Below are 25,722 nucleotides of genomic sequence, written 5' to 3' on the forward strand. Positions count from 1 at the left end.
CGGAGTTTAGGAAAAAGCGGGTATTGAAAATGGATGGATGGGTGAAAAAAGAGATTTTAAAATATACGTATTATTCATAGAGAAAATCTTGGGCTTTTATTTTGTAGGGCACACAATTCAAATCAATATTTCCGGTAATTAATTTACTAAACAGGATAGAAAGTGGGGTTTGAAATTTAAAAAGCGGGTTCTGACACTCAACTGGTAGAGAACCTCTGATATAAATCACATTGACAAGGTGCCCTTTGACCTCTGAGCATAAAATAATTTACTGTTGCAGTTTCCAACAAACACGGGATGCCACAGAAGTGAAGTCATTGTATCTGATTAATATTTGTATGTGATATTGTGCGTGTGCAGTGTAGTGTGTGGACAATGTATTCGGCCTTGTATTATTTGCCTCTGAGACGCTGAGATCCCTGTGTCTGGATGCTGGCGCCTGTTGTTTTCTTCCATTTTGTCATTTATGATGATCAACATTCATAAGAGGTAATAACAACAACAAAAAAAAAAACATTGAATGATTTTGTTTTAGAATTCCCATCAGTAGTCATGTTGTTTTGAGTGTTGTAACAGTAGTGGCTCCATACCAGAATGCAAATAATATAAACATAGCGCAAATATAAACGTTGCATCAAGTTAGTATTGTATTTATGTGTGTACAGTCGTAAATTGCAAAGCCAGCGATGAGACATTTGCGTCTGTCCCGTGGTCTTGAAGTCTGAGACGGTTGCGTTTCCCACACCAAAAAAGGCTCCAGCCCAGTCAAACACCAGTAACCCTGAAGTTTCCACTGTAAAAAACCTCTCATAAAACATCACCTCGACTTAGAGGGATATGCTACACTGGGCAAATTGACCCATGAATCTAATATGTGCCCGACCAGAGACGGGGCGGGGGGGGGAGGCGGCAGCTCCGCTTTGAAATAACAGCATTTTTTTTTTTTTCCGGTGCCGCGTGATTGGTGCATCCGATGCCCCTGAGCTGCCGGCGGGAGTGCATGCTGTTCGCCTTGCAGACCATTTTGACTTTGATTTGACATGTGCTCGGCGGAGCCCAGGCGCCAGCGCCGGGTGTGTCTTCACACAGACAGCGAGGCGACATCACCTAATGGCCCTTATCTCAATCTCCTTTAAAAGCATCTTGTATTCCCTGCCATCTTTTCACCTCCGCAGCCCCCTTTTTCCATTCTGTTCTTTTTTTCTTTTCTTTTTTTTTAATAAACCACCAGCCCAGCGCACGCCCTCCCCCCCTCCCTTCAAAGCACCTGGCATCAGACCGGTCCACTTTTGTTTTAATGGACATAAGCTGGGGAGTCATCGAGGCTAAAGTGATGCAAAACGACAATGGCACAAACAAACACATAACGGGTGTATGGCTTATGACTGGGCGCCTTCTATGTGTCTTTACAGTGAAGGTGTTGTCCTCGAACGCCTGTGGTCTAACGCAGCGTTTCTCAACTGGTGGGTCGCAGCCCAAAAATGGGTCACGGAGCTATTTTGATTGGGTCCCAGCTTTGCAGGCAGTTTATATATAAATATAATCTATATAAACATAAGTATATTGATAGATAAAATGTTGGGCATTTATTTTACAGGACACACAATTCAATTCAACAATTGAAATAATGTATTTACTAGACATTATGGAAAGTGGGCTAGCGTTTTTATTTTTGTGGAATACATTTAGGTTGCGACTTCTTTATAAGGTAAAAATTGAGGGTCCTGAGACTCCCACCAGTTGAGAACCACTTTTCCGACACTCATCTGACAGCACTGAATGCCACTGCCGATAATACAGAAACATCATGTGCAGTCGCTGCGGCACACCGGCGACGACACACGCACGACAAAAAGGTCACGCTTCGCTAACAGCACAACCTGTCTAGCTCGCCGCAACTTTTCCTCATTTCAAGACAGCGTCAATGCATCGTTGTGTACTTTTTTGACTTTTTAAAGCCTCGCGGTGCACAACCTTTATCCGTGTTACCAGGGTCGTGGCCTCGGCAAGGAGGCAGAGCGAGGACGATCCGAAGGACGACTTCTCCTCTGCGCTCACAAGGACACGCGCATCAGGAGGAGAGATGCAGACGGGACTCGGCGGCACCAACGAAGCCTCCACGGGCTCCAATTAATACCCAGGCTGTCATATTCCTTCGTCTCTTTAAGAGCTGACTTCGGATTAAATATTTATGCGTCAGCAGAGGGAGAGAGTGGGAGAGACAGACACAAGACTCCAACGCGGCTATCAATAATAAAAAAAATAAAAAAAAACCCTACCCACAGATTATAGTCACTGCTCGGCTGGCATTCCAGGCGGATGAGAAAGGAAGGTAAAAATGAGAAGTTTGTCTCGTTGTTAATCAATGCACTAGAAATATGAAAAAAATAGAATTATTGGTTATGTAGTAGTTTTATAATAGTGCAGTTCATCAAATTAGTCTAGTTTTAATTAATTAAGCAAAATCAAAACTGCCAGTTGACCCTCACTGTTTAAAGTTAGTTGGTTAGTTTTTATTTTTGCACAGTTTAAAAAGTATATAAAGAAACAAGATAAATTATAAGTAGTATAGTAGTGCAGGCAAAAAAAAAAGCAAAAGGCTTATTTGAAGCCTCCACCTAAAGTAACATTAAACTATTTCAAATTTAAAGTCCCAGTGATTGTCACATCCAGAAGGATGCAACATTTGTTCTCCGCATTTGACCACTTACTTTAGAGAATATTATACATTATTATTGTGTGCAGAGCGAAAAAAGTGTACATAGGTGACAGAGGATTTGTAAACGGGCCAAAGATGTTATCTAACTGGGTAAAAAAGCAGGGAGCAGATTAATGCTAGAATACCATCAAAGAATCACAATTAGTGACAACGGGGTAAAATCCTTTGGTTTAACAGTAAATATACAAACATACCAGATTCAAAGAAAGTCACTTGACTTTACCGCTCTATGATTTTAGCGTCCTCTCCTTCACTTTGTTCGAACGACTCGGTCGCCAGTCGGGACCGACGGGGTTGCAGCAGGCAGACTGCGGACAATCAGCCGATGATAAATGCAACCCACTTGACCTTTGTGGAGCTAATGCGACAACTGAACTACAGCCTTCATTAATCATTCATAACAAATAAGCGCATAACAAACAAAGGGGCGACAAAGTGTCCGTGAGTGCTCTCCCTCAGAAGCGCCCTCATTAACTGAAAGAGGATACACTTCTGTCAGGGTGACGCCATTTAACAAGGACTTGACAAGTGGCTCTATTGATTAGCGGCGACGCGTCGCAACACATGACACCTGGCACACAGCCGCTTCCTGACAGCAGATTAACAGTCTATGGATTGGAAACTGTCTTGTTCGGGATGGTGAAAAAATAAAAGCGGTATCAAAAAAACAAAACAAACAAAACGGAACTCAACGGCCTCAACTCATAGTCTCTAGTGCCCTCCAGTGGCACAATGTGGAAACAGCATCCAAAACAAATTAGATGTACTGTACATAATCATTAGCTGGGCAAATGCACATTAAATTAAAATGTATAATAATAATGATGACAAAAAAATTTAACATTTAAAGCAGCAGTTATGGAGTGAAGTCAAATAAACAAACTCTCCAGCACGTTTCTGAATGTGACACCTGTGACACCAGCTTACTAACGGTAAAGGAAATTAATTATCACTCCCATGTTTCATCTATTTAATCTTGTTTAGATGTGTTTCATTGTGTAAATATTAACATGTTTCATATCAGCTTTTTCATTTATTTTACATTTTCTGAAGAAATAAAAAAAGGAATATTTTTTTGAGTTTGATTCAAACAACATCATGGTGATGTGACTGGAAGAATGTGGTCTGGTTGCCCAGAGAAAAGGTAATCAGTATTTTTTTTTTTTTTTTTGTCTAATCAAGATTTTCAAAGGTGTACCTTAAACACCATTGAAACATCAGGCTACTAGGAGCTTGCGGAGCGACGTGAGCTTCAACAGAGCACGCAGCTCCACGCTGTCTGACGCTCAAAGCTTTCCTACATCTGTGGCTTGCGCTAAATAAAAATACAGCAGCAAAATGACACACTCTCTGCCGGCTGATCATGGACGCATTCAGGACGTCATTGATTTTTGCTTGCTTTTGCTCTGTGGCGCAAGCGATTGAAATTGTAAGTCCGCGTGATTAAAGAGGGTGAACAGAAACGTGCTAGATTATAGATAAAACACAGATGTAGTATCAGTGTCGATGTATTTTAACAGTTTTGCTGAGACAACTGAGAAATAATGTTTCTGGTATTTTTTTTGTTTGTTTTTTTTTACAAGTTGATCAAGTCATTTACCTTGTAAGATGGCAAAAAGCAGAGCACACCCTTGGACATGACCTGGCAGACGTGGAGCAGCAATGCGCCCACCTCGTCCTGGAAGGTAAATGTTTCTGTGTGCTGGAAGGTAGCGCAGAGCTTTCTGCCAGAAGGTCCAGCACCAACAGTCCCCACCCACACCTGGAAAAGAAAGAGAAAATGTATTTATCTTTGAACTTATACAACCATTTTGTCTCCGTCTGTAACAATACAGGACAATGTATTCATTTTCAGGAGAGCTTGACGGAAAACGTAATGATTTTAATGAAGGTTTTAAATGACAAAGCAAAAAATATTAACATTTATTTCCTTTTTTTTTAAAAACAAACAAACAAACAAAACAAACCAAAAACATACATAACACAAACATCTTTGTATCCACGGTGGAAAGGGACTGACCTGAGACTTGTTGATGACATGGTTGGCCTCCAGCTGGATGGAGAACTTCACTCCAAGCTCAGAGGAGAAGGAGCCCATGGGTGACAGAGTCCCTGAGGTCAACACAATGGTTTTCACGCAGCCACTCAGGTCGGAAAAAGCCTGAGGGACATGAAAAAAGCACGTGATCAGAAGGGGTTGGTTTTTTTTTTTAAACAATATTTCAAGGTATGTGTGACACACCTATAGAATAGAACCCACAGTATCAGCCAACAGCTTAACAAAGTAATATCATCTTGCCAATAGCTTTCACTCATGGTGTACATCAGTGCAGCCTGCGCAGCAGCAGGGTCTCTCTGCCCTAACTTCTCACCACAGCAGGGTTGAGGCACCAGAAGCTGAGCGCCAGCACTTCCGCCTTGACTCGGACGCTTTGCCTTTGTCTCCGGTGAGGTCGGACGAAAAAGCCGTGGGCGTCTGGGACGTCGGGCGCCACCTGGTTCGTCCAGGCGTAGCTCTTCTGCAGAGCCACCCTGTAGTCTTCCGCAAACCTGGAGACACGGCAGCGGAGGAGCAACGCTCACTTCTACCCACCAGTTCTGGAGCGGCGCAGCGCGGCCTGATTTTGGAATATTTCGCTTCTTTGGCGTGACCTCTGACCTGCAGTTGTCTCTGAAGAGGAAGTCCAGCACCATGAAGAGGCTCTTCAGGACAGTGGCTGTGGCTGTGTTGATGGTCGGGATCTGCACCATGTTCTCCTTACCGTTAAAAAACCCAGCCGACTCCTCTTTCTCCAACACCTGAGCCAGGTTCTCCTGTCAAACACACACACACAGAAACTGTGAGAAAGTTGAAGCCTACAATTGACATTAATGATATTTTTTTTATTTCTTTCTCCACATATGTATAGGTACGTTCAGTATATAGACATACATATGTGCACATATGTAAAACATTACTGTTTTGATGAAACTAAAGGCTAATCAAAGTGTCTTGGACAATTCAACTCAATTAACTGTAAATTTTTTTGTACTTTACTGTCACCAAAAACCCTATTTGACAGCAACTTTAGTACCTATTGACAAATTTCTAATGCTGAATTTATACTACATGTTTTGATACCTGATTAGCATTTGTTGACGATCAGGTTTTTTAATTGTCTGGCACCATATGATTTCAAAAATGACCCACATCTGGTATGTGCATGTCCACCTGCTTGCACTTGATGCAGGTGCACATATCAAAACTAATCCCGCATTGTCTCAGAACAAGTCCCCCGGGTACTTCAGACTCTTCCGGCGACAGATTTAAGAGTAACATCCACAGAGTTACGGCGTGGCCTCGGTGGAGGCTGCTGATTGAAATCATCCAGAAAAGTTAAAAAAAAAAAAAAAAAAAATCAGGAAAACTCATAAATTCTGTACAGCTTGAGAAGTTTTTTTTGTTGTTTTTTTCATGATGAGGCAGGCCTGATTACCAGTGTGGCAATCCTCATATGTATGCATGTTTTTCCAGCTTACACTGTCACATTACAATTCTACAATATTGGCCACTTGCTAAACTATTAAAGTATAAATCCAGCTTTAATATTCCACTAGCCTTTCACCAGTCACACTCCCCACCCCACCGTTTCTGTAAAGAGAGAGACATCAGGTGCACCTTCAGAATGTTAAAAGTAGCTGGTGTGATGCCCAGGTTGTGAAAGATGCCGATGACTTCCTTTCCATTCCAGACTTTGGAGGCACTTTCATATCCACGTTCACACATCAGGTCCTGGCTCTGTTGGATCCAGCTATACCAGAAGGTTAATATTCATCAAATAGAAAAATAGTTATTTCAAAAGATGATAAACAATAAGCGGAAAGTAGGTCAGTGACGTCGTTCCACTGACTTGATCAGGCTGTAGCAGAAGCTTTGCAGAGGTTCGTGTTTGGCTCGCCGGATGTCATTCTTGACCAGGCTCTCCAGGTCGTCCCTGGCGGCCAGCAGACTGTCGTAGTTTACAGTGCAGCTGGCGCTCTCTCTTGCACAGTCCTCAATGTTGTGGGCCTCATCCAGCACCACAATCTGGTCTTTCAGGCTGATGTCCATCTGGTCAAAAATGGCCATTAAAACTTTTCCTAGAATTCACCTCTAAAATCTCTGAAACACGTCTTCCCTCATGATTTATACACCTCCTTTCTATTAGCTCTACTCACGCTCTCCCTAATTGTTGGGTCCAGCAGGTAGTTGTACGGGCAGAAGACAATGTGGGCACCCTGCAGAAGTTCACGGGCAGCAAAGTAAGAGCAGGACCGCAGCTTTTTGCCCAGTGCCACTAGTTCTTCCACGTCCCAGGCGTCGTGGAGCCCGTGGACCTTCTGCAGCAAATGCTGCTCATTAATCCTCTGGACACCATGGTAGTAACGGCATGACTTGCCCTGCAGTTGAACAGTTAGTTGTGGACACAGGTTATAATAGCAGATGGAGTTAAGCCATGCTGAAATTATATTTCTATGATATAATTGAATTGGACTGTGTTATATTGACCACTTTCAAAGGGGAAAAAAACCCTCATAAATGTAAAGATTAAATGCTTGCACAAGCTGGTTATATCCGGAGCACCTAAACGTTCAGGTTTCTCAGGGTAGGAGGCTGCGGCAATGAGGTTGGAGAACAAGATAACTGTACTGGTAGCAAGATGTCTACACCAGTGACAAAAAAGGAGCTTTGTAAAACACAATTAATCCTACACTATGGTAATAGTAAAAACAATTTTAGTTTCTCATGCAGCTTGCTAGTTTTAAGTCTGCCCTGCTGCAGAGAAGAGTTTAACATCACCAGGGTGGAATTATAGACGGTAATTAATAATCGTAAATAACTGCAATAGTTCCCCACTTACGTAAGGTAATCTGTAATGTACATTGAATTAAATTATTTGCTTCACAATGTTATTCAAAATGTGCTAAATATGTTATTAAAAGTGGTTAAATAGTAAGCGCCAATACATTTTTGTCTGGTGACCAACTGACAAATAATAACTACATATGGAGTTTTGAGAAAGGGTAATGCACCAGCATTACAATGCTACTACCAAGTCATTGGTGCCTCCTCACAACTGACTGGTTTTCGGACACTTTGCTCTTGTTCTTTTGTTCTGTTTTAATTCACTGGAAGATTCCTTCCAGTTATTGTTGTATAGTTATGTTGCTTGTTTGTTTTTGGTTCAGCAACAGCAGAGTTTCCAAATTTGGGATCAATAAAGTACATCTATGGCGACTTGTCCAGGGTGTCCCCCTGCCTTCGCCCTAAGACAGCTGGGAGAGGCTCCAGCAGACCCTCGTGACCCTGAATAGGAATAAGCGGGTATAGAAGATGAATGAATGAATGAATGAATGAAAGTACATCTATCATTCAATCTATTTTTAATTGTTGGAAATGAATGAGTTTTGATGATTAGCAAAACACCTTTATTCTGTGTGATAATAAATCCAAGAACTGCTTCAAATTAAAAAAAGATATCGCACTGAATTAAAAAAAAACAAAAACACCCCAACTGTCACATGCAACACTGGGATCGTTGTATTCTTGAAGAAGAGAAATGCAAAATTGCATTTCTCTCCTGATATCCAGTTTCCATTTTAACCAGGGGGGGGGGGGGGGTCACATACTGTATTTCAGAGGCCGCCTGTGATCAGATGCTCGCGCCATTCGAGAGGTGTATGTGTGCTGACACTCAGGCTGTGAACACAGAGGATCCTTCCTGCGTAGCGGAGCCTCATTACTCTGTCAACAGCGGCGTCTTGCTGAGATGTCCCACCCTGTCCTGTCCTTTATGGACTTAACAGCTAGAGGTGACACTGTCACACAGAAGTACTGTACACCGGTGGACCCAGTAACCTCAGGTGGGGCGGGGGGGGGGAAAGAAAAAAAAAGAATAATCCCCGTCTGCTCTCAACAATGACTGGTTGGCTGTGAACCCAGATGAGTGGCCGGGGGGAGGCTGAACACAGTCAGGAGGGCGTGCGGCGCGGTTGAAACAGGCGGCAGGTGTTTTGACTGAAGACGCCTCGGCCTGAACCGTGTGCGTTTCTGATTGTGAATCACTGTGCGTCTGTGTGGGGCCAAGTAACCCAACGCTGACTCAGCGCCGAGCCCCGCGGCCATGTGGAGGGGTCGTCGCCGGGACAGCCATTTCATACGACAAAGGGAAACAATTTCCATGGGAGGCCGACACTTCAAATGACAGCATAATTGCGTTCATTACAGTAGGCGCCTCACCTTTAGAAAGCACGGTGGGCAACAAGTGTCTCATGTCTCGGGGAGAAGAGGGGGGACGGGTGGGGGGGAGGGAGGGCTCCCCCTCGGTGGATCTTGACGTTTTCGGTGTGTGAAAATGCGCCTGCTGGACCAATTGTAAATATAGTAGAGACATAATTGTTGCTCCGAGGCGACGGTGTTCAGGGAGTGTTTTTGTCCGGCGCTGGCAGTTGCTGGGTTCCTGTTACAACGGTGAACTCCGACGAGACATAATGGCGCGAGGTCAACGGAGTGTGTTTTCCAGCGTGAGCGATCTATTGGGATCAAAAAGTTCAGATCTGCAGCAGGCCAGTGGGAAGACAGGTGACAGTCTGCCGGGCGGGGGGGGCAGGTGGGGCCTAGCAACACCAGCCTCGTCGTTTTAACCCTCACTCTGTCATGACAGGGCTGTGTTACGCTAAACAAGATGTTTTTCTCACAACTGTACTTTCTTGAAAAGACCTTGGTTATAGAGGCAAAATTTAATCTGCAATCTAACGTTCATATTTACTCCATATCTGCACACCTAAGGTGTTTTCAAATGCTGTTTTTGGAATGGGTCGCTTGTTAAGAAGTCATCCTTAACAACTCTTTAACAGCTCTGAACAACACCTGTGTGTGGGCTTCACTCAGGGCTCTACTCCGCGGCCGTCAAGCTGATGTGTCTGTGCCGTGTCGTGCCATGATGTTCAGTAGGGGTGGGGGGAAAAATTGATTCTTAGATTAATCGCGATTATGACATTGCTAATTATGAATCGATTCACAAGATTAAAAAAAATCATTGTTTTTTTTTTTTGTTTTGTTTTTTTAATGAGGCCGGAAGTCACGTGCGACGTACCGGACCGTTTAAGGTGACGAGCGCACAGAAACACACACACACACATATATATACACATACAGTACATACACAGTTTATATGAATCGTGATGAATCGCGATTCTCGATTAATCGCGATCAATTGCATCGTAGCCCTCTGAATCAGAATAGAATTGAATGGTCAGGTCCCTAGCGATTCCCACCCCTAACGTTCGGGCCACTGGGAGACACGGACGGGTGAATGCATCACTGACGCATGATAATGTCAGCAAGCTGATTTGTATTCCAACAGGTTCCTCACATGGCACATTTTATCACCCGTCAGTTGTTTCCATAGATGCACTGCAGCTAGATTGCTGAAGTTTTAGGTCAAACTGCTGCATTTTGGAAGCTAAAAAAAAAAAATAGGACTTTTGACTTTTTTTCCATCAACTTTTTTTTTTTAAATTTAGAAATCTCTCATCTATTAGATATTCCTTCATGAGTCACTTTCAGCCCTCACCAGCTGGCCCAGTGTGACCATAGTAACAGTGAGTCATGTAGAAAGAACAAAATGTCACATTTTTTGCTATTCACCATGAACGCATCAGAACCAAGACTCACATGTTTGGCCTCAAGCAGCTCCTTGCAGCGCTCGTTGCGGTTGGAATGAGGCGCGACTTCCGGGTGGATGCAGGTGTGATCCCTGCTCGATAAGATGGTCATGGGCACTCTGGAGTACATGGTGCGTTTCAGCTCGTGGGTGACCTGAGTGATCTGCTTGTGTGTGCGTGTGCCAAAGAAGATCTTGGGGATGTTCCTCTTGCCGTCTTTGTCCTTCTGTCCTCCTTCCTCTTTGTTTAAGGCACAAGGGCACTGGGAGCAGGGTTCGACGGCCTTGAGGAAGAGAAGAAGTCTTTATATGTTGAATGAAAGGTTCTTAACTGGTGAAGTCTCAGGACCAACATTTTTTTTTATCTTATATTGAAGTCATGAGCCAAGATTATTCCACAGCACACCAATTGGTTACAGACTAATATAAAAACACTAGCCCACTTCCTATCAGGTCTAGTAAATAAAACATTGAAATTATTGTATTGTGTGTCCTGCAAAATAAATGCCCAATATTTTCTCTATAAATGTATATCTTTTAAAATTCATTTGTTTTTTGGGTTGTTTTTTTTTTTTTTTAAATGTTAACTGCCCATTAAGCCACGACCCAATCAAAACAGCTACACGATCCACTTTTGGGTCATGACTCACCAGTTGAGAAACGCTGAGTTACAATGCAGTTTTTCTTGCACATGTGCTATTTAACACAAGCCTGCTTGACATGTGTAAACCAAACACTTAAAATGTAGAGGTCTAATTGTTCTGGTCCTTTAATGCACGAACCAACACAGTAAAAAGAGTTATTGGTCTCTGAAAGACCAACAACGGGAATCCTTTCGGCAGTGCGTGTTTTTAAATCAAAAGCGCCTGTGTTTTTTTTTAAATTATTACTGAAGTTTTTTACACTTGCTGCAAAAGTTATCACTCCAGCACTTTTTCTGCTAAAACAGTTTTTTACTGTGTTTACTTTGTGATTGTCGTTATTTTGTGTTTTTGTGGACTGTTGCCTCTCTTGGCCAGGTCACCCTTGGGAAAGAGGTCTTGATCTCAATGGGTTTTTATCTGGTTAAATAAAGGTGAAATAAAAAAATTAAAAGGATGTAATGAGGTTGAAAATAACATACTGTAGAATGACATAAAGGTCGTAGCAGAATCCAATCTTTTTTTTTTTAAGCAGTCATTTAAAAACTAAGAGTAAAGTCATAATTTTGGTATTTGCTAGCTTTGATTGTTTCAGTGATTCAAGTCAGTGAAACTAACACCTCTGCATACGCTTCTGTACAAAGTGTGGTCACTTTAGCAATTCATTACGACTTCTCTTCATTTCTCAAGCTGCTCAGCGTTCCGAAAAGGGCGGCAACTGTTCTCATCTGCGAGCGGGCGGTATGCGCAGCGAGGCGGGCCGCTGCGCCCTATGACGGGGATCGGAAGGCAGCGCTCCTGATGACAGGCGAGCCGCTCGGGTTACCCCCGCGGCTCGGATTTTCCAAGCTTGTTTGCCCATCAAATATTACAATGTGTGATGGAGTGTAGGCCAAAAGGCGCCCTTAGAGAGCGGGCTCCGAGTTAAGAGGGATAACGAGCGCAGGGCCCAAGTGAAAAATAAACAGAGGTGGTGCAGCCCCCCCTCCCCCCTCCCAACACCAGTTCGAGTTACCTTTCTCTTCTGGAACAGTTACGCTCCACAGCCTCGGCCCCCGAGCCTGATCACCTTACCTGCTGCTGCCACATTAAATAGAGCCATCCAAATATCCTGCCCCAAGATGGCCAGTAATTACTTATTCATTGGCAGGTGTGGGGGGAGGGGGGGGGGGTCCTGCAGCAGCGTAGAGGGGCTCGCTGATGAATAGAGGCCCTTGTCAAGTGCCACGGCAGGAAACAGCTGACACAAGAGGATCCGTTTACACGCCCGCCTCCCGAGATGCCAGGACAACAAGGCTTCAAGCCTGGCCCCTCGGCCCGCAGCAGACACCCCCTTTAAAGGAATGCAGATAACCGGCGAGAAAAAGGGGCAAACGCGGTGCCAGGGGCTGCTTCTGACAAGTGCACGCCACCTCTTTCTGCGCAGATCAGTTCCACCGTTGCTCCTTCCAGCGATGGCAATGACCTCATTTTGCCAACAACGAATCAACGTGAACGGACTGCTAACCAAGTTAGATGTTCGCCATCACACCGTAGGGAATGAAGTACACTTTAGAAAGATCTGGAGAACTTGGGACTTATTAATTAGGCCTGGGTATTGATCAAAATGTTCTGATGCAATTTTGATACTTTGGTTTCGATCCTGGTTCAAGAACTATACTTTTTTTTTATCAGATGTTTTAAAAACCAATTTAAACTACAAAAAAAATACATTGCCATTATTTTCCATTTTATCCATTTTGATCCACCCTAGTGAAGTGAAGCAACACTTTAAAATCTTTGACATGATGCCAATTTTCACTCCAACATGACACACACATGCCAGATGATTATTGAATCAGAGGGATATGGGAATTTGGCATCAAAAGAGGATTCGATTTTTTTTTTTGATATTCGATAAAATTCGAGCATTTCGGTCGGTGCTACAGATGCATCAAAGTTTGGTGCCCAGCCCTGCTTAAACTACTGATGATATCTGACTCTGTTGGCGTATTAGTCTTTGATACAGCCAAAGTGATCCCGAATTGACGGAACAGAGGTCAGCGGTGTTACTGAATACCTCAGTATATTCACAGGTAGGCTTCTGTTGCTATGCGTCCGGCCAACACCTGAGAGATGGAAATCTCACACTCCAGGGGGCCAGTCAGAGGGCACCGAGGGGCCGCAGGCATTGGATCACTGAGCTATCGCTGGCGCCTCTCGCTGGACGCCAATTTGCTCCTCATTCCACAGCTTTCGCGGGGGGCGGAGGGGTTGGAATACATTCCAATAAGGTCGGACTTCAATCCCCAATGCCGTGGAAGACATGACACCAAACACAGCCCCCTCCTCCAGATATAAAGACACCATTGCAGGTAGAGGCCCTGGCAAATATCTGCCCTCCAAAGCACCTGTTTATCCCCCGGGCGCAGTAACCAGCGGGTGAACCCCATTCAATATTTATCCCCGTGGCTTTCACAGATCAGCGATCCAGGCGAGGCAAACCCTCTTAATTAAAACTGGAGCTTGCTTCAAAGGGCCCCATTCAGGCCGTCAGTCAGCGCTCGCAGGACAAAGGAGCCCGGGTCATGTAGCCACGGCGAAACCAGAGATGGATGTGCTTTTTCAACTTCACTTTCCCTCCTCCTCTTTTTCCACCCCTCGACATCTCCGGCCCTAAATCCAAGCGACGCACCTGCGGCAAGTTAACATGCACTTTTAGGGAGTTTGACCGCTCCCGTAAACCCCGCAACCGCATTCCGTTGAGAATATTCTTCTGGCGCTGTGATGGTTAGCGTCTCAACGTTCTCAGTTAAAAGGTCCATTTGATAAAAATGAAGTTATTCTTAAAACAACCTCGGTGACATTAGCAAAGAAACGCAGATGATGATGTGACCTTACTATAATGCTAGACCTATTTCTTTTCTGTAGGATCTTATGTTTATGCTAGCGGCATTGATCTAATGTGATGTTGGAATGAGAAACTGCAATATGGAGCTTTATAAAAAAATATTGGATTATAATAAGACCATTTTAATCACATACTTTTCAAAGATTGTACACGCTGTTAAAATGTAGCACTTTGAACTTTCATCAATAAAAGACATTAGAACAGCTTCAGAAGCATGCAGGAAATCCAATAGGAATGGCTAACCAGGTGAGTCCCGGGTATCGCTCAAAAAAAAAAAAAAGTCTGGTCAGTTGATCCCCACTGTTAGCCTCCCTTGAAAAATATGTTGGTGTGTAATGCCCCCTAGTGGTTATGGTCAATAGTGATGCTCAAAACTCGCTTACTTACCTTTGAATGGAATCAACAATCAGTAGTCTAAACATTTAAGGCTAATTCTATTACTAAGATTACTGTCTGTGTTTTGGACATTTGTAATGCAGCGAAATTTAAGTGTTAAGTTAAGAAAAAGTACCTGTGACCCAGCCTGCAACATAACTTTGTGTGTTGCCAAAGCCAAAATAATGGTTCATAAATACTTTTTCTACATGATGAATCAGAACAAATACATTGCAGTCCAGTGTGTCTTTGAATAATCAGCAAAATGATTTAATGAAGATTCCATCATAGTGAACTCATTAAAAAAAAGGTTAACTTTTTACTCAAAATGGCCTTGACAAATTTCTAATCAGGGTTCAGACAGGTCACACTTCTAGACAGGCTTAAGTCATTCGGTTATCCAGACCAAATCAACATGAACGCCAACCATTGCCTCAAAAATCAGCTTTGGTCTTTACAAGAGTGGCCATTGTCAGTGTACTTACACAGCAGAGAGCAGCTGAGGGAACCTCAGCTGCTTGACTGTAGGGGTCTGTTGTCCACTTTTGAGAAGTTGATAAATCACTGTTTGGTGCCAGCTCATCATCATCGATGAATACGACTCCCTGCTCCATGCGAGGCTTTTTGCGGCTCTGAGGAGCAACACACAAACCTTTGTCAGACTTTTGTATTCAGTTTTTCTTCATACAGGCATATGTCTCCAACCTGGGGAGCAAAGAGGCTTACCACTAGTGCACACCCCTAAACAGTTGCTGCAGTCTGCTGTCACCAGAAATCAAAAGACATAACATAGTTAACGTTCAATTTGTTGCAAGATTTGATACGAATCTGAGCCGTTTCAAAATAGGATGCGGTGCTTTCCTTGGTGACACAATCTTGACACTTAACACTGTATCTCCGATAACAATCCACAAATTAATGTTTCTGCGAGGTTTAGAAGTGACAATTATCAGAGCTTATAGCACTATTAACCCACCCAAAGTGTGGTTTTGGTCCATTTTATTGTCATATCACCGCACTTATCTGTCAGGGAATTTAATACGATACATCTTAAAGAGGGGAACAATTAATGAGCGCAAACAATTGATCAATATAGAGATTGCCGCCTTCACTGATTACAAGAATGAAAACCACTCAATGCTTAGCAGTGACAGTGGATTATATGTAGATCAGCCTTGTTTCAGTAGCATTATAATGGTACTTGTGACTTCACTTCAGAAGAAAATGACACTTTTGGACAATTTAATACATTAAATAAATAAATGAATGAATGAAATTGTTTACTTTACTGAAATGAAAGTTCTGTCAATTACCATACCATGTTTTTTTCAGTGCGAAGGCGCTTCTTTTCTGGCCGGAAGTCATCGTCTTCCTCATGGTCATGGCTGAGAGAGGCTTGAAACTTCTGAGAGAGGCGCGAGGCTAAGGACTCTTTCTTTGGCTGCAGTGACGCCAGCGACGGCACTGGAAAAAAGAAAGCAGGTGTCACGGCTCCGTGACTTCATGAGTACATAACTTCATGCAGCTTGTGAGACTGTGATGTAAAAAAACAGCATTCACTAAACATTTATGGCCATAGCGCAGGTGCTGCAGTAATGACAGTGTTATTAGACATGGGTTGAAAGCTTGTTTTTAGAAGAAGAGCAAATAACCAAACTGAGGCATTTCTCTCACTTCTTATTGGCCAGGAGAAGCATTTTTTTTAAGTATCTCGACATGTTCCCACCAAACAATGCCAATGGCAACACTGGCTGCGCGTCAAATGTTTCCATCTGGTACCAAGTGGATTACGGGACAGTACAGAAATGTGACCGGATTATGATAAAAATGTAAGACTGAGCAATTTAAAATTAGGCAGTTGGATCAGCACCTCCAAGTTGACTGAAAAGTCACTTTTTGTGCTGCTTCTGGTCAAAAATATAGTAATAGTATATAAAAATGGACAAAGGAATGCTGAACAAATGTGCACAATTGTCTCAATCACTAATCCCCAACAAAAAAAAAAGAACTCCAGACATACTGAACTGCTTACCATGCTCTGCTGCTGAGGTAGCAGGTTCACTCAACCCTTTGCAGGGTGACTGAGTAAGATCAACAACAGCAGGTCCAGCAGCTGACGTGGCCGTGGTTGTGTTGGTTTTGTTGTGGCACGCACACCGACAGTTGTTTTTCTCAGCATCTGGCTTCTTATGGTCTCCACAGTTCTTATCCAACTGGCTTTTGCCCTCCACAGAGCTTCCCTGTGCTGCTACTTTTGCTGTTACGTCAAAGTGAAGATATATAAGAAAGACGTGTAACAATTTTAAGTAACGGAAAACAACAGAACATCTAAAATATATGTATATCATCCAGCATGTTTTATCATGTTTCATTCTCTGCGGTCACAGCGATCTTACTGAGCTGAGCGTGTTGCCAGCCCAGGGCTGAGCACAGCAGGGCCAAGCTCTTTCCACTTCCTGTCGGACTCTCCAGTAAACAGTGCTGCCCAGAGTTCAGGCCGCGTATGATCTGCAGAGAAGGTGAAACGTTGGTTACCTGCCACCACAGCAAGAAGAAAATGCCAGCATATAATTGCATGCATTTTAAAGAAACAACTCAGAACCCCTCTGTAACATTTGGGGGGCATTTGCACTTTTTCCCTTGAGTTGTTGTTTTTGTTGGGGTTTTATTGTATTAAACTGACCTTTTCAGCAAACATAAGTTCTCTGATACCAACAACCTGGAAACAGGCTAAAAATGTGTATTTATTATTTAGTATTGGGCTCAGTTTTCTCACCTCTTGAAAACTGACATTGATTCGCATTCATTTTGCAGTGCATTTGACTACCTTGGTATAACAGCAGACTAACAGCTAGTCCAAAGTGGGAAGTGGAGCTGTCACTCACAGAATTCATCATGGCCAGCTGTGATGGATATGCCTTACAGGGGAAGTGGATCTTCACCCCTCCGATGGTGTACTCCACTGGAGATGTCGCCATTTTCCGCTGTTCCTAATTCGCGGGAATAATTTAGTAAACACAGACGCACCTTTAACCTGGACCTCTGACGTCCTATTCTGTACTTGTTAGCTTGCTAAGTTTAGCCCCCGTTGCTACAAGCCAAGCTAAGCGCTACTGAAACAATCGGTAGTTCGCATTTAGTTCGCTTTGTTGTTGTTTTTCACACTATCCGTTTGACATTTGTCTTTGAGTTCGTTTGTCTTTACTTTTGTCCGAAACTGACATAGTCGGCTACACGAGAGACCCAATACAAAGCGAGAGCAGCCGCAAACGACATTTGGAATGCAAATGTCCTTTACCTATTTTATCGCAATATTGTGTCCGTATGCAAAACTTGAACTGGTGACACGCGTCCGAATTACATTAAAACACGCGGTTCGGTTTTGCTTGACAACGCGAGTTCTTCTTCCCGCTCATGATAATGTTATTGACTCACCCGGAAGTGACATACATTACAATATCCTTAAAACTTTTTTCAAAATAAAATAAGATATTTTAACCCCATGCAAATGTGTGCGTCAAAAGCAGGTATGTCTGCTTTTTTTTTTTTTTTTTTTTTTTTTTACCAATTTCAAACGTAAGAAATATCACGATGCTGTGCTTAACAGAAATATAAATCTGCACTATTTTTTTTAATATTATTTAAATAATTATGAAAAATCATTTGAACAGGACTACATTAAACTAAATAACCAAAGTGAATAACCAAGTCACTCTTCTTCACACAACATAATTATTTCAGTTATTTAATTAAATAAGTTCATTTCCGGAAGTGTATTTCACATTTGCACTGTACACATGCATTATATGCTGTTAGCACAGCCATTTGAATTATTTTTTAACAGTATACTACTTAAAAATACTAGTTCATTAAACATTAAAAAAAATCAAAACATACAGGGAACCTGAGCCCAGTGACTGACTGCAAGAACAGAGAAAATGAGTGAAAGATTATTCTTCCAACATTGTCAAAAAAAAAATCAAAACATAACATTACACACTGTTGTTGAACCAATTCACAATGCTACAAATTTGTGTTATAAATGATGATAAAATACATCATAATGTAACAGGTTTTACATATATTTTCACACCTTTCCTTGTGTGGTTGTCAGTGAGCATTTATTTTAAAACTGTAATTACAAAAAAAGGAGGCGGGGAGGGGGGGCAACGGGCAAGCATGGTCATGTTTGACAAACTCTGCATTACCTAATTACGAATCACATCTTCTAGCTTAATTCGTTCATCCTCAAACAATGCCAACCAAACCTGAACATTTAAATTTTGTATTGTCGGGACAATAAATGTAATTCCCTTTTATAAGACAACTAAGGTCACCATAATAGTGCAAAAATATCTTTGTAAAAAACCCCATGCAATGTACTCACATATGTACCTTGTGCATCCATCAGTAAAAAAAATACACTTGCAGCATGGAGGGAAGATGACTTGAGTGAATCCAAAAGAAATCTCAATTGGGAAGCATGACATAAAAATATGTTACTGGTCTGTTTTAAATGAGTAAGGAAAAGAAGTGTGATGGACTGGCAATTCAATGCAGTGTATTTCTCCAAACAAGCTCATGGAGATGGAGTGGGTCTTCTTATTCTTAGGGATACATGGTTAAGCATCGATGAAAAAAAAAATCTCTGGTATCTGGTCAGTGGTAATTGCAACCCTACAGGACAGGACATCTGACAGTCGATAATACGTAGATTGTAAAGACTGGGCTCCTTTTTTGGTCCTTTTAGAACCAAGGAAAGTCTTTGTTTAATATGCATTTAAAGATTACGAGAAATGAGGGCAGACATCAATCATTTTCAAACCAGACATAACGGCCCCTTGCGAGACAATGACCTCGACCTCGGAGGCATCGGGCTCAGAGGATGCCAGGAAATAAATAGAAAGAAAAATGGATCCAACTTTTAAGATGCATTGTGCAAATAAAAATTCAAAATGAGGAAAGGGTGTTATGTTAAATACATTGTTAAACAATCACCTCTATCAATGACTATCACACACACGCATGAAAACACCTTAGAGTAGCTTATGGTTTGTGGCTAGCAGCACGTTCAGTTAGTGTGACGAGCGTCCAGTGGTCTTGTAAAAAATACAGAGATAATTCTGAACAGAGGGTGTGCATTGTACATGAAGATAGTGACGAGATCAGAGCAGAGGAGTGACTAATCTAATGGTTTCCCATCGTACAATAAAACCTTCTTCTAAAATATATGTAGATCTATTTTTTAAATCAACATTTTCAATTCATTTTCAATATTCCCCTAAAAATTCATAACATGTATATATTAGGTGTTGTCAATAGTTACTTAAGAAATAGTTTTAACAAGTAGACAACTCAAAATGTGATTCTAAAGATGTCTAGAATCATCATTTTGGGGAGAAGTTTTGACATAAAGACAAATGAATGAGCTCTTTTAAAAGAAAAAGAAAAGTTATTAAGGGAGAGATATAATGCACCAATCAGAAAAGAGAGGATTCTTCACAAACTTTCAACTCAAATCCAAGTGTGGGACAGAAACAAGATTGTAGATGAGGTTGGACATGTAAGGCGGAGGGGGGAAAAGGTCTTTTGTGTTTAGTTTCAACACACGCACACTGTGGTCTTGTTATGCTGCTGGAGGATTTGGGAAACGTTGGTGGACTCCTTCTGTTTCTTCTCAGCGTTGTGCTGGGCCAGCGGCGGCCTGACTGCAGTTCTACGGCGAGCCTTCTTGGCCAGTGGACTTGAAGACGGCGACCCCTCCATAGTTCTTTTGCCATTGGCTGTCCTGCTGCCAAATGTCCTGGCGGAGGGGCCGGACTGACCGGGGAGCTCGGTGCTACTCTCTGGACTCAGTGGGTCCAGAGTGGCCGGCTTGGACAGGTCCGTGTGATACAGGCTGTTGCTTCCCGATAGCCCATCCCGTCGCTCCAAAGCAGGAAGGAGTTCACACGGGCCCGGAGAGTCAGCTTCTGGGGACCGCTGCAAAAGAAAAGGTGGAAATGACAGGAGTGAAATGTGATGCTTGACATTTTTCTAACAGGCTGTCCAAGAATACCCGGAACAACGATTGCTAATCGATTGACATTTTCATAAAATGTAGTAATATGAAGTGCAGTGCAATGTTAAAATGATCGATTGGGGTGGGAATAGCGAGATGCAATACATTTCTAGGGTGCTTTCACAAATGGATCAATAAGACAAACTGTGCCAAAAGAAAAAAAGGGGTGTTTTCCGCTTTGGATCGGTTCATTTCGATTTGATCCAAACCCTTGAGGGATTCATTTGCAGAGAGAACACAACTGTCCCAACAATCAGAATATCTACCTAACCAGAATATCTACGTACCCTACCTCTAAATATATAAAATTAATACAAAATGATTTACATGCCATCAGGCACCGAAGACCATCTGTCAATAGAGACAATACAGTAGTTAAATATGGCCATCTTCTAAACAGCTTTCGCAGGCAGATCCTCTCTTTTGTTTATTTAACGTGTGATTATTACACCGTGACCGCATTGTGTTTTGTGTGGTTGCCAACAACTGGGAAAAGTGTCCAAATGCCCAACTAATAATAAGGCATATCGCCAGCTCACGGCATCAGGCCATCTTGTTCTTCCAACTTCGAAACTCAAGGAAAAGCCTGCAAACGTGTACCCTGGCCCACTATATAAAAATGCAGGGTTTGAAATGATGTAAAAGCAATAATAAGGATAATATTGCACTGTTTATTATTTCCCCCAGCCTCACATAGTCCCGGCCCTTTTTGAAATCATTCAAGTTCTTTCTCAAGAAAATAGTGACTGACATTTAAATGAATCGACCCCTTGCTTAGGTTACTTGTGCAAGTGTTTTAAAATTTCACATTGTGATTCATTCTTATTTACATATGGGAAATTTGTCTTGCAGTCAGTCTGCCCTCACCTGAAGCAGAGGAGTGTCAGCACGTGACAGAGAGGCAGGAGGAGACTGGGAAATCTTGGTCAGGTCCAACAGCACCTCTTCATGGTGCAGAGTGTCCTCGGAGCTCCCGGGCTCCTGCAGGGCAACCACGATGACGCTGGTGTTGTCGGCGCGCAGCATGCGCTGGCGCCACCGCAGCAAAGCGTGGCTGACCAGCTGCCTGGCACTCGACACTCCGCACGGTGCCTGAAATGTGAAAAAGGCTATTGTGAAATATCCCTCCAGATCATGTTGTGTGCGTTTGCGTCGAACCGGCCTTTAAAAGACCCAGACAGGTTTGAGTTTAAGCTAAATATGTTAACTGCCAAAAAAAAAGTTCCTGGGGTTGACTCACGATTGCCTCATCGTTGTTCTGACACATGGAGATCGCCTCTTGAGGTGGCACCATGTTCCACAGGCCATCGCTGCCCAAGATGATGTAGCGGTGTTTTGTGGGGTCCAGAGTGACCACGCTGGTGTCTGGCTCCGGAGAAACCACAAACTCACCGCTATAGAAGTCGTAGCTCCACAGATCACCTGTTGTAAAAAAGAAAAGACTCAACGGATGGGCAACATTTGGATCGGTTCAGGTGTGTAACATTTGAGATTTTGAGAGGAAACAGCAACATCAAGTGGTTACATTTTAGATTGCAGCACTCTTTCACTCTCTCTTCTCTATCATTCTAAGGGTAGGAATCCCAAATGACCTTAATTGTACTGTGGGTATACACACTTATTTATGTATTTATGGGTTGTATGTTAAGCTTTTACCAATATAATAGTCATAAATTCAGCCAAATTTCACACACCGGACCTTCAAGTACATCCCTCGATCTGACGGCAACATTGCACAAAAGCTTTTTTTGCACTTGTGAGTTTTCAACAGTTCATTGTGAAAACAAGAGAAAATCTGGAAATAAATTAACCGATTATACTTCTATGCAGATTTCTAATTTCTCAAGCATTTTTATGTTAACTTGTGAACTAGTTATAGCCAAAACCCTTGAAAATGAGTGTTACTTGAAAGATTAATTTAAATCAAGACAGCAATAACTCCCAGCTCTCCTACCTAGGGCTCGGGCGACAGCCAGAAAGGGTATCTGGTCGATGACAGTACTTCGGCGAACTGGGCCATTGTGACTCAACCTCGGCCTCTTCCAGACGACACGATTCACTCCAGATTTCTTGATCACACTGTGAGCAGAAAGACAGATAGAGGGGATGCTGAAAAGTATAATTAGCCAATGACGCTGTGGTTTTTTTTTTAGCTGCAATGTAACAAACGAGAGAGAGAGATCCGACTCAGTGATCATTCAACACTCCGCAATCTAACCAGTGGAATATGTCAGAGCAGACAAAGCACATAACCTCTTCATACTGATGAGTTTAATCTGCTGTGGTGCAGACCTTCAACCAGGTGTTTGTTTCTGCCTTTTGGGACTGCCTCTGAATGCCCTGTTTATTACCTGCTGAAGAAGAAGCCTCTGCTTCAGCAGGAAGCCAAAACTCATTTTGCAAGATTGTACCAACAGAGGTCCGCACAAGCTGCTCTCCGGAGATCTATAGAGTTTATTGGATAATTAATCACGAGAGCCTGCTCAACTAGAGTCCAGTATAACAGGATAAGATCTATGATAAGGTCTCGTAACAATATAATGAGATCTTTAAGGGTGAAAAAGAAAATCGAAGTGAAAAGTGGAGCTACCAAATAATGGATGTTACGGGCAAACATTTACTGGTGCTATTAGGGCCTCTTAGGGATAAAAAAAAAAAAAAACACTTACCTCCCTCCTAAACCTTCAATGCGCTCCCTCTCTTTTGGCAGCTCAGGCTTGTGGTCCTGTGTGACTTCCACAGCCCTGATGAAAGGGACTGAAGGGTCATCCTGGACACCCAGAACCACCGCCGAGTCACCGACATGAGCCACGTACATCCGGTTTCCTCGAATGACGACCACACTGGCTGTGGTCCCCGACGTACTTGGGAGGCCTGTAAGTGTCTTTGGCCACTCAGCTGTGAGAGAAAGATAAAAAAAGGTAGATCTGTGAAAAAAAAACTGATAGGGAAAAAACACGACAAAAAAATAATAAAACAACCCACAACAAAAGAGATAAGCACTGAATATGTCTCTGTGTTATCTTCCTGCACCTTTGGCAGAACAGTTAAACAAAGATTACAACTAAATTAGTTGATAAGTTTTGTTATCAGTACATAAAGACAGCCTAGTTTTGAACTACATTGGGTTCATATTATTGTTATAACCGCGCCATCACGGTGCCAACATGTGACCCTCACTGCATTCAGTATACCATTAGTTGCCGCTTTCCACAGCTTCCTCTCCTCCTTTCAGGTGTTCATGGGTCACAACAGCAAGTAGTATAAAATTGATTGGCATGTTAAGTTTGTCTTAGTTTTTTTTTGTTAGCTCAGACGCCTTGTCTGACACACCCTTTTAAATTGGGGACAGGAGAGACACTGGTTTCTGCCCCCCTTCTCACACTTTCCATGACAATAGCAACAGTTCAGCGGAGTTGAGCGTTTTTGTACTGGAAGTGACTGTAACAGCTCAGGTTAAAGCAAGGAAAACTGTTTCTGGTGTCACTAAAATTTTGTCTGTACAAGTAATCAGGAAATTACAATGCCAAACTAATGAGTTGGCTTACTGTTCGTACTTTGGCCAGTGTTGGCATTGCACCAATTGAAAAAGCAAAAAGGCATTCGAAATATATTGTAATTTTGTTTCTCACAAGTTATATTGAGCATTTTAACAATCTGGACACAAGCTGGAAGGCATCATAATTTTATTTTAGGGACAATAGGGCTACATGCCGAAGGTCACATCTTGGGGCGTTTATTTTGAAAAGATTCAAATTCAGACATGCGCTTTCCAGACACAGTGTTGACGCCCCAAATCATGAAACTCAACATGCCCGGACATATAACCAGAAACAGACACTGATGACAGCTACCGGCTAGGGAGCGAGGTGGGATTAAAACTGACAGAAACTGGTAACCAGGTATACCAACCCCAACAAAAAAATACAATGACGTTTGTGGCGAAGAAAATGATTATCAAAAACATTACACTGAATGGGCAACGGCGCAATTGCCTGATGAGGCAGGAGACCCGGTCAGTTTGTTTATACACGTTCGCTATGTCGCCATAGCTTGCTAAGACATTATAAGGCTGTATAATACTGCATTTAAACAGAAGTTATACATATTTTATACTAACACGCTCTTGTGATAAAACTTTATGGAAATATTCGAGGGAAACCTTTTTATAGACTTTCCCTGTGTTTAGTGGGTCTTCGTTTAAAATGCATTTACGGTAGCTCGCACTACATTGAAATGTGATAAAAGTGACAATATGCCACAGAATTTAGTCAGCCAGGAGAACAACGGTCCTAACGCAAAGTTGACGTCGCCGGGGCTTCATATCGTTTCGTGGTAATGCAGTTTTACTTACGGAGCTTTTTCCACATCGCATGGTGGCAAGCAACGAAACCCTTGCGGATCGCCGAGCAGACCTCTCGGTCACAGTCAGACCAAAAGCCCCGCTGCTTCTTGATGCACTCCCACAAATAGTCCCGTGCGAACTGCGCAGCCTCACGACCCCCGTGTCCGTCAAACACGGCGAAGAACGCCACGGAACGGCGGGAACGATGAGCGGCGAGCGACTGGGCTCTGGGCGGGCTCTGGCTCCCTCGCAAGAGTGTTTCCTCGGTTCCGCACGGGTTTTCACATCGTCCAGAATCCGATGACGCGTTGGAAACGTTTGCGGACCCTTCGGTGTCCCCAGCTTCGTCGGGGGAGCTGCCCGTACAGTCTGTTCCGCTGCTGCCCTCCGGCGCATCCAATATCGGCTCGTCGTCTACCGGCTCGGGCTCCACTATGACCTCGGTCACATCTTCCATGTATTTCCTACCCCCTTGGTCGGTAAAAACACTAACTCGCATCAGCATTGCGTTTTCCATGCTTCTGGAAATGAGTCGCACGCCAAAATGTCGGTATTATCGGCATATATTCACAGGAGTTAAGAGTTTGTTCCGGCGTACTGTCCTGCCTTTGTTTATGTCCAAGCGTTGTAGGCATGCTCAAAACGTAGTGACGTAGCGCGGTCTTCTTCTATGGTCAGAACCTGGTAGCGCTATTTCAGCTGACGCCCTCTAGAGGTTGTTGTTGTTTTTTTTTGTTTTGTTTTTTTTTTGTCACGCGCATTGTGTGACAGTTAAGAGGAGAAAAACAGATTTATTTTTTTTGTTGGGATAAGAGCCTTAACGGTACGAGGCGTCAAAATGTTACGAGATAAAAGAAATGTTACAGTAATCAATCGTATCGATGAGATTAAAGTCGGGATGTTATTACACGTTAGTCATTTTTAGATCCAACAACCAGTGGTTGGGAGGACTCGTGTTACAACATTTGTCTTGTTCAACCTTCTGTTTTAGCGTTTTGGTTTTTTT

The 25,722-nt window shown here is 42.8% G+C and overlaps 2 protein-coding genes across 2 annotated transcripts in view; both read right to left on the reverse strand.

Annotated features, from left to right (window-relative positions):
* Positions 1-17,741, reverse strand: part of brip1 (BRCA1 interacting helicase 1) — a 65,576-nt gene extending 47,835 nt beyond the window's left edge. Inside the window, exons 1-13 of the mRNA XM_076035864.1 lie at positions 17,196-17,741; positions 16,707-16,818; positions 16,343-16,567; positions 15,629-15,774; positions 14,796-14,942; positions 10,416-10,688; positions 6,917-7,138; positions 6,610-6,809; positions 6,378-6,510; positions 5,379-5,533; positions 5,092-5,269; positions 4,740-4,880; positions 4,320-4,481 (exon numbers count right to left, since the gene is read on the reverse strand). Coding sequence (XP_075891979.1) covers positions 4,320-4,481; positions 4,740-4,880; positions 5,092-5,269; positions 5,379-5,533; positions 6,378-6,510; positions 6,610-6,809; positions 6,917-7,138; positions 10,416-10,688; positions 14,796-14,942; positions 15,629-15,774; positions 16,343-16,567; positions 16,707-16,818; positions 17,196-17,288 — 2,187 coding nt within the window. The 5' untranslated portion in view covers positions 17,289-17,741. The remainder of the gene's footprint in view (positions 1-4,319; positions 4,482-4,739; positions 4,881-5,091; positions 5,270-5,378; positions 5,534-6,377; positions 6,511-6,609; positions 6,810-6,916; positions 7,139-10,415; positions 10,689-14,795; positions 14,943-15,628; positions 15,775-16,342; positions 16,568-16,706; positions 16,819-17,195) is intronic.
* A 300-nt stretch (positions 17,742-18,041) lies between these two features.
* Positions 18,042-25,369, reverse strand: ppm1da (protein phosphatase, Mg2+/Mn2+ dependent, 1Da). Its single transcript, XM_076035859.1, has 6 exons — positions 24,726-25,369; positions 23,041-23,269; positions 22,326-22,450; positions 21,612-21,793; positions 21,239-21,463; positions 18,042-20,292 (listed from the first exon to the last, which is right to left on the reverse strand). Exons 1-6 carry the CDS (start codon positions 25,231-25,233, stop codon positions 19,912-19,914), a joined length of 1,650 nt encoding a protein of 549 aa, XP_075891974.1. The 5' UTR covers positions 25,234-25,369; the 3' UTR covers positions 18,042-19,911.
* Positions 25,370-25,722: the final 353 nt, after the last annotated feature.

This window comes from Nelusetta ayraudi, unplaced genomic scaffold (genome assembly GCF_046127955.1).
Source record: "Nelusetta ayraudi isolate G7.1 ecotype Tasmania unplaced genomic scaffold, CSIRO-AGI_Nayr_v1 ptg000048l, whole genome shotgun sequence".
Lineage (NCBI taxonomy): Eukaryota > Metazoa > Chordata > Actinopteri > Tetraodontiformes > Monacanthidae > Nelusetta > Nelusetta ayraudi.

Excerpts from the sequence above, each read along its gene's own strand:
- ppm1da (XM_076035859.1), bottom strand. The coding sequence starts at position 25,233 with ATGGAAAACGCAATGCTGATGCGAGTTAGTGTTTTTACCGACCAAGGG. Across the intron at positions 21,794-22,325 it reads GGCTGTCGCCCGAGCCCTAG|GTGATCTGTGGAGCTACGAC; the intron begins GTAGGAGAGCTG and ends TTTTTACAACAG. Across the intron at positions 20,293-21,238 it reads CTGACACTCCTCTGCTTCAG|CGGTCCCCAGAAGCTGACTC; the intron begins GTGAGGGCAGAC and ends TTTCTTTTGCAG.